General features: G+C 33.9%; 1 protein-coding gene across 1 annotated transcript in view; it reads left to right on the plus strand.

Annotated features, from left to right (window-relative positions):
• Positions 1–2,819: 2,819 nt before the first annotated feature.
• LOC109544419 (rap1 GTPase-activating protein 1) overlaps positions 2,820–8,494 on the plus strand; it is a gene marked incomplete in the record, with an annotated part of 120,640 nt that continues 114,965 nt past the window's right edge. The window contains 1 exon segment of the mRNA XM_048664228.1: positions 2,820–3,180. Coding sequence (XP_048520185.1) covers positions 3,131–3,180 — 50 coding nt within the window.

Below are 8,494 nucleotides of genomic sequence, written 5' to 3' on the forward strand. Positions count from 1 at the left end.
GATCTTGAAAACTACATAAATAACATCTATTTTTGCAGCAGAAATGTACAAACAAAAATTACAGACTTTATGAAGTAGATTTCAAATTCAATTTTTTTTATCTTTTTGTGTTCTTTTTAGTCATACCTACTAACTTCTACTACTCTATGTAAAAATAACAAAATAAAATACACCACGTGTTTCTGTATTATTATTGGCTTATAGCAAACTCAGGATATAACGAACCAGTTTTAGTAAATTTTTCAAGTTCGTTGTATCCGGACTCAACTGTATTTGCATAAAACTAAATAATTAATACGGCAACAGCGCTTAATCGGTAGTGAAAATCGATCTGTTCATCAATCAATTATCCTGCCATATCAAGGGCAAAACAAAGAACGCACAAGTTCAGTAGGAAACTTTTGTTGTAAGTTAATGATAGGCCGTCTTAAATTATAGGATGAAGCAGAGAACTATTTGCGAAAACCTTACATTAGTGTCAATGCAAATTGAGCATTTTCTGCCCACGTTGCCAAATGAATTCAGCAAGTATTTAACAAAAGTGGCTGCAATTCTATTAGCACAGAGGTTGAGCAGCAGCGAAGCCTTTAATTCCTAAAGCTCCGACACTTAACCTAAATGAGAGCGCTGGCCCCTTTGTGGGGCTTCTCCTGATTTATGGCACCAGGATGAGGATAGATGTCAAGATAAATCTAATATTTTAGTGTGGCAGCTGAATTATGGCATGCTGCAGTGTATATTGTAATACACAATATTAAAAGGTGAACAGGTTGAGCGGGAGGAATTTCTAATTTTCATGTTATTAGTAGCGTTTTATATGAGGAATGTTTATGCATTTCATGTGGTTGGTTTTCGACGGTTTTTATTTAAAATTTGAATAGTCACAGTTTTATTTTAAATAATTAAATTGCAAAATATACTGATATCGATTTATGCAAAGTGCACAATTCATTAAACCAAATGGAATAAATTGTCATTTTTAAACTGGATCAGTTTCGAGGATAATTAAAAATGCAATTGCCAAAGACCAAACTCTCCAAACTGCATGAAATTGAGGAATATTTATGTACATTCGAAATAAGGTCATTAGGAAATGCAGAAGCTCTAGCAGTTTTAATCGGGAGTGCTCGGATTAGCTCCTCTCCAGATAACTTACTGATGCCCTACAAATCTAATTTCTGGAGTGCTTCTTTCTGACTCATTTTTTTACTACCATCCATCCCACTTTGCGCCATGTCACCTGCATATCTGGGTCTCTGTCTAATATTTATACACCTGCTGAGAAGATCCACTGCTTTCCTGCTAAACATCAGACAGTGGTTTGTTGAATAAAATTTAGACAAAAATAGTTTGTAATATTATTCTATTTACATTTTAACTTTTATTCAAAGGCTTAGTTTGAGATTGTTTCTGATTATCGTAGCTATAAGTTTTCTTCATATGAAAGGTTCCGTTCAAATAAAAAGACTAAATACGTTTATAAGCCGTTGATGTGAGTAAACTTAAGGAAAAGAACGAACAACTAGAAGTGAATGTTACTTAAACTATCGATAAGAATCGGGATATGATTCCGACATGAATAGCAGAGTGCAGAGTTTCTTAACAAGAATTGCATTTTATCAGTCTTAATCTAAAAAATGAAATATTTCTTTTTTTCAAAGTTCCTAAAATCACAAATACTTGTACTTTCATTGTATTTTATATTTTCACTATATTTTCAATAGGACTTTTTTCGCGTTTTGGTTGAATTTTGCCCGGAATCAGCAATAAATTGAATAGACATATTTGTAATTTATCTATTCAGCTTTTGTTTAAATTGAGGCCTCCTGTTCTATTTTTCTCTTATTTTACTTCGATTAAATTCAGGTGAAGCACATGAAACGATTGAAGACAATGTTTTTTTTTGAATAATTTGCTACGAAAACAAGCAAAACAAGACGGAGTGGAAGATTATCGCTAACGAGTGTAATTTTGCCGTGATTTTTTATGCAATTAATGGTGGCCATCCATTGAAATTGTTTCCGTTACACAAGATGTTTCGCAAAATTCGTGGCATATCAAACTTTGTTGATTTTTTTAAAGGGACACCCTGGCTTTTGCTAAAGGCCGAAAAACTTATCGTATAGAAAAAATCAGCCCAAGTTTTGCAGCATAAATAAGAGACTTAACCAGACGAGTAAGATATTAATGTGTCCTTAGTGCTTGCTTGGTTTAACATTTGTTATACTAATTTTTGTCCCTTGTGTAAATTGTCCAGTCACATCTGTGAGATAAGAGAAGAATGTAGCAGTATTTTGATTGGATGCGTAGTTAAGGTCGATCGACAGCCCAAAAAGTCTAGGTTGTTTACATCAGGTGATCGTGGAGGCCCGACCAAGGCTCCTCCTTTTCCAATCGATTGATTTTGAATCGTTTCATGTGCAGTTTGGGTGAAATCGGGCGGAGCTATGAATCAAATCCACCTTTTCAACGTATTGGCAGTGTAAATTGTTTTTCGCTGTAAATTTTTATGGCAAGACAGGCTTCTTTCTTCTGCTTCATTTTATGAAATATCCGTATTTTCCTGTAGAAGTATTAGAACAATTTACAGGAAAAACATAATAAACACAAAACATCTTGAGTAAATGTTGAAAATTAAAATTACAACATACAATTTTTAAAAAATTGTCATTGTTACTAAATGTTGACTAACTTGTTTTCGCTTTGTATTATTATTGAATATTAAAAGTTCGGTATTTTTAACAAAATTGATCCCACTGTGTAGCTTCACAACTTGTAGATCTCGCGGACCATGCGACGACTATCGCAGCCAGCTGAGCTGAGCAGAGCTCGCAGTCGATTGGCTGCGATCGTGGGCGGTTGTTCATTTGTTTGAAAATCGACCGGTATTTCGAGCTTCGCTCGTCCGCAATGTTTTGATTTTTTTTCCAAGATATCCCGGTGATTTTTTGATTAATTGTTTGTTGGCGTGCACATCGGAAACCTTTCGACTTGTCTGGCCAGTCGGTTTCAATTAGCCTAAAACGCATTTAGGTCGTACGGGGGAATTTTTTTGAAATTGTGTCATGTGATTTGTTTTTTCTTTTCCGTTTTTTGGTGGATTAGCTGAGGATTAATCTTTGTTGACACCATGCTAAAGATACAAATGTTGGAGCAGTTGGTGACCAACGAGAATACTGGGTAAATTTTTCGATTTGTTTGAATGTTTGCCCAATGTAAACATTGAGCCTGTTTGGAGTGTTTATCTGTGTTTGTGTTTTGAAGACGTTTTGTAGAATTGTGCGCGTTTAAAATGTCGAAATGCTAAAAAGAGGAACATCGAAAATTTTCAAAAATGCAATGGATGTCCCCAATCACTTTCAGGAATATACTGTTTGATTGAAGATTACCGGCGTGTTTCGATTCAGTTTTGATAAAACTGGCAAACCTTCATATACATGGGCGTCGACTAAAGCAGGACAAAAAAAGACTTAAAGAGAGTAAATTGATAAAAGTGTAGGAACTACCGAGTTTCCAAATGTTTAAATAATTAAGAATAAGGTGGCAATAGATGCGCTTGCAAAAGAAAACTTCTAATACATGCATTTAATACAGCGAAAAAATATTTTACCCCGAATTTAATCTGTCTTTTGTAATATGTTTTGAAATTTCTTCTTTTTGTAGTCACAGTTTTATTTGAATATTTAGATGCAGGATATTCGAAAAATACATGAGTCAACGATGAACAAGTTCACATAGATTTGCTTCTCCTTTACGGTTACAAATGGCGAACTGCACTGATTTGCTGCGTTAATTCCACCCCAGTGTTCAATTAAAGCATTAATCCGAACACAACTAGTTATCAATTAAATTAGCTTCTGATCAGTTTGAGATGCATAACACTGTTTCGTTATCGACTCAATTACAACTGAATGGAACTAATATACAATTCAATTAACGAAATAAGTTTCGTTCGATTCAATGTTGAACTCGTTTAATGGTTGATAAGTTTTCCCGGTTTCTCAGTCAGCCAGTGTTTGATTCCAGTGCTTTTCAAACACTTTACTTTGACTCCTTTAGTGGAAGAAAGTGCTATGCAGATTTTATCGAAATATATGATAAAACGTGTTTTTTTATAAACACATTGAAGAGGAAATAGGTAAATTAAGTTATCTATTTGCTCTTCTCTAGTTAAAAAAAAGGTAAAGTTGTTATGGTGATCTTTGCAATTTTTTTAAGTTGCAACTCTACATCTTGGTTTCACCTATTTTATTTTATAACCGATTCTCTTTTGCTGTTGTAATTTCTTGATTTATAAAACTTTCTATTTCTCTGGTAGTTTTTTCTTTATATATCTTTAATTCAATATTCGGTTTTCTATTGATTATCTTCTCAGGAATGACATTTTTAATACTTTTCCTCGAATTTTTATGACATTGCCGATGCTGTACTTAACGCTGCTTTTCACTGCTGAATGAATCATGAAAAATTTATTTTATCTCTGCTACAGTGGTTCATAAAATCGAGTACTCATATCCAAAAAAAGCATCATTATGCTATCCAATTACCTTCAAAAGTGTAGGTTTTGAATCCATGGAATTTTTTAGATGATTTTTGGCGATTCGAGATTTTATTTGCCAAAAAACACATTGTTGACACAGAAAGGAAATTGAGCTATTTACTGAAATCTATCGAATGCTACCCGTGCATGCCTAATTGGAAATATCCTGATAATATTTGATTTTTGTGCAATACTTGTTTATTGCGACGTTAATTCTAATGTAGTTCGACGGAGAAAATGGAATTTAGTTTAACGGTTTGTGAAAATTGAATGAAATATTGCCCATTACAACGTATATCAACGCATATGATGGGGAATAATCAATGTTAGCAGCTATAAAATGCTTTATTGATGGCACTAAAAACGAAATTTATCAATAATTAGTTGCCTGAAGGTCCGATTGTTATGACAGCAAATAATTGATTTGTCGGGAAGTCGCAGATAACGATAAATAAGTAAATAAGACGATAATTGTAAACTGCTTGGCTTTTCGTAGATATCCTAAACCTACAAGGTTCAAAAGCTCGCCCTAAGTAAACGATACAATCTGCTATGGGTAAATAATGAGGAATTATACGTTTATTATTTTGTCTTGAGTCTTCTTTATTTATGTGGGCGATTTTAACCATGATGTCGCGTTTAGGGGCGAATATTGAATGTGATGCGATTATTTTTGGATGTAAAATTCAAATCGAAAAAGTGTTTCCCGGAATTATTTGCAGAAAAACTTTACATCATTTTACTGGCGAAAGTGATCAAATTTATTTAGCGCTTACCTCACTATTATGCCTGCTATGCTTAGCGTTATTATCAATATGCTTATAATTTTGGCAGTTAATACCTGCGGGATTACTTTCTAGGTCTTGGAATTGCATTGTATGCTAATACTTACTTTAGTATTTTGAACTTTTGCTCTGATTTAATAACTTACCATAGGAGGACTTTTCATTTTATTTTCGCCCCCATTGTTCAGTATAAAATGTATTGAGAAAGACAATACAGTGAGCCAAATATTTCTCAATTCGAAGTTGTGCACAGACAATGCAATCAAATTTAATATGGGAAACAGTGTCATGACGTGGTCATATGATACACCATATCCGCTCAGTGGCAGCAATTTGCACTCACATTTAAATGAGTGGCTGCCATACAAAAAAATTTGCGGGGACCGAATATTAATGGGTTTAAATGCAGGATAAATAGGGTCTAATGTCTATGTTGTCTCCTACATGCAGGTTGAAAATTGGAAATGAGCCAGCAAAACAAGAAGTTTTAAAACTGTATCAAACAGTGTATTCTAAAAAACTATAAAAACTCTCTAAATTTATCCAGCTAATGCTTTGCCAACAGCATGTGTCTAAGCCGATCAATTGTTTTCCAGATGCATGTAATAAACGCTGGATTTTTCATCAAATCAATCGTATAAATACGCTTTTAATATCCCAAGTTTTTTTCGCTTAAAATTCGAATTTCAAGTTCAACAGCACATCAAAAAATAAAATGCGTTTTTTGGAGAGAGAAATGTTAGCAATTTTTTTGGAAAAAAAACCACTTCAAATGAAAAACAGTCAGCACACAAGCAGTCAACAAGAAATGTAAAAAAATGCTCCTCACTAATCAAAAATTCTCACAATCAAGTGAGGACGGTCTTTTTAAATTTTCTGTTGCTGTTAGTATTACATCGTTGTCAACAATCATTGTTGGATTATTTTCAGTTTTATTTCGAATAATTGCCGAACTATTACATCAACTGATACATGGAAGATATTTCAATAAACCAAGTCAATTTTAATGTAAAACTTAGTTCGGTTCTAAAACACTGCGCAATTTAAAGAATATGTATATGCTTTTTAAAGAAATTCATATTGAACATTCTAAATGTGTTTTTAATGTTCTGCATCTGTTAAAACGCCAGCAGTGAGTTTGCGGTGATCTTTTCAAAGTGAAATCGGCGATTATGGGTTAAAAAGAGCGTCATCTCCGTGAGCTTGATAATTAATATTGTGTTAATGATTTTATGCGTTTACGGCACTAATTAAAGCGCCACAATTATCATCCACATAATGCTGATTATTTAGAGATCGCGCCAAATGAGTTCGGTTCCACTGGCTTGGTATAAAATTTGCGAGTTGGGGTTTCACTTATTAGAATTAAAAGTGTTGCTCTATTGTTCACATATAGGTACCAGACACTTATTTATATTTTTTAGCAACGTTAAATATACTAGTTTCCATCAGAAGAATATTAGAATTCGGATATGTTGAACTATTTACATAGGAAGTCTGTTAATTAAGGATAACATAGAAGACAATTGAGCAGGATCGAATTCAATATTATCTTTGGAAAATTACCAATCGCTGAATTGCCAGCATTGTATGCATTCCATACGCACGTATAACGGAATTGTTTGCTTGGAAAATTGGTAGCGCAATAGTCCCAGCTGAGGCCCATGGATAAATTTCAACTACATATTTGGCATGTTTCGAATTTTTTGAAAATACTATTGTTTTGCATCACGACCAGGTGACGAGAAAGTTTTGTCGCGTATAGCACAATAACCCAATAAATATTCGCACAACGCTCGATCCTTCCTGAATACCAAGAGATTCTGAAACAATGCTGAGTGATAGTGTTAATGTGTACCATTAAGGCTATAGCTCATCATTTTTCGAATAAGTGCGCGTCCTCCCATTGTAACGCATTTTTCGAGCTCTTCGTGAGCTGACTTTAATCATCATCGCTTTCGTCTAGAATGTCTTTTTATTGCGGTGTAGGATGATGTCAAACCATTGTTGCTAACAATGGTCTAATAGCGCATTTTTATGTTAGTTGTTGCTCCGTTTGTAACATTTGTCAATTGGGGGTACCTATTATTTAATAGAAATTTCCAATATTTGTTATGCCGCTGCAAATGATTTGCAAAAAATATGGACAGTTTAGGAAAGTGTAGATTGTGAAGTTCGCAGAAGTTTTATGTTTGCCTGCTCCAGAATCGAACAAAACGAGCATTTTCCAAAATCAGTTTATTTATTCCCACAAAACCCAAGATTTATAGGTGAAAGTGGATTAAATAAATTGTTTTTTTTTATACTTTTTCCTTCATTCAGAGTCATTAAATGTACACTTGCATATAAATATTTGCAACTGCTTAATCATCACGCCTTCCATTTACTGCATAGCTTTGGTGCGCCGAATTATTTAAAATAAAAACATTAAGCAGATTTTTACTACAATAGGAAATTAAAAAAAACTTTCACGATCAATGTGGTTTCCGATACCAACTCTTCATATAATTTCACTAACAGATTTCGGAATATCGAAAAACAAACCATTTGGCATTGAAATTTCATGATTTCCGTTTTTTATTGCGACTACTTTCACTAAGTTAACACTATTTTATTATCCATATATATATTTCCAATATATCAATTTCCTTCTGCACGCATTGCAGCTTATTAACATAATGTTTTTATCGCCATCGAGAGCTCTTCATCTGGTTACGGTTGAAAGCAGGGGCGGATCCAGCTTTAAAGTAAGGGGGGGGGTCATGTAGAAAAAATACAGTCTTCTATTATCTATGAAATTAGAAAAATGATCGTCGTTTTGTGCAAGGGTGGCGCAAGATTATTGTAAAATTTCATGTTTTCCGTCCCGTCATCGTTGGGTAGAGAATTGAAAATTCGATTCTGTCGTAACAACGTTAGTGAGGAAATTTGAGTAGTTTTGACCCAGAAAGCGAAATTTGAATATCAAACACTTAGGTTCAAGATTATGCCCAAATTTCATGTTTTCCGGCCCGTTTTTGCTCATATCTCGGAGGCAAAATGAGCAGGAACGCTCATTTGTACATCATTCTAGGCAGAAATAAATGGCCTTTTTAGAAAGTGAACCATGGATGGGAAAATGTTGGCAGTTTTCTCAAAAAAGGCTTGAATTCAAGAAGTTTTAGATTTG

This window comes from Dendroctonus ponderosae, unplaced genomic scaffold (genome assembly GCF_020466585.1).
Source record: "Dendroctonus ponderosae isolate FM_Combo_2020 unplaced genomic scaffold, Dpon_F_20191213v2 Dpon_F_20191213_2, whole genome shotgun sequence".
Classification (NCBI taxonomy): Eukaryota; Metazoa; Arthropoda; class Insecta; order Coleoptera; family Curculionidae; genus Dendroctonus; species Dendroctonus ponderosae.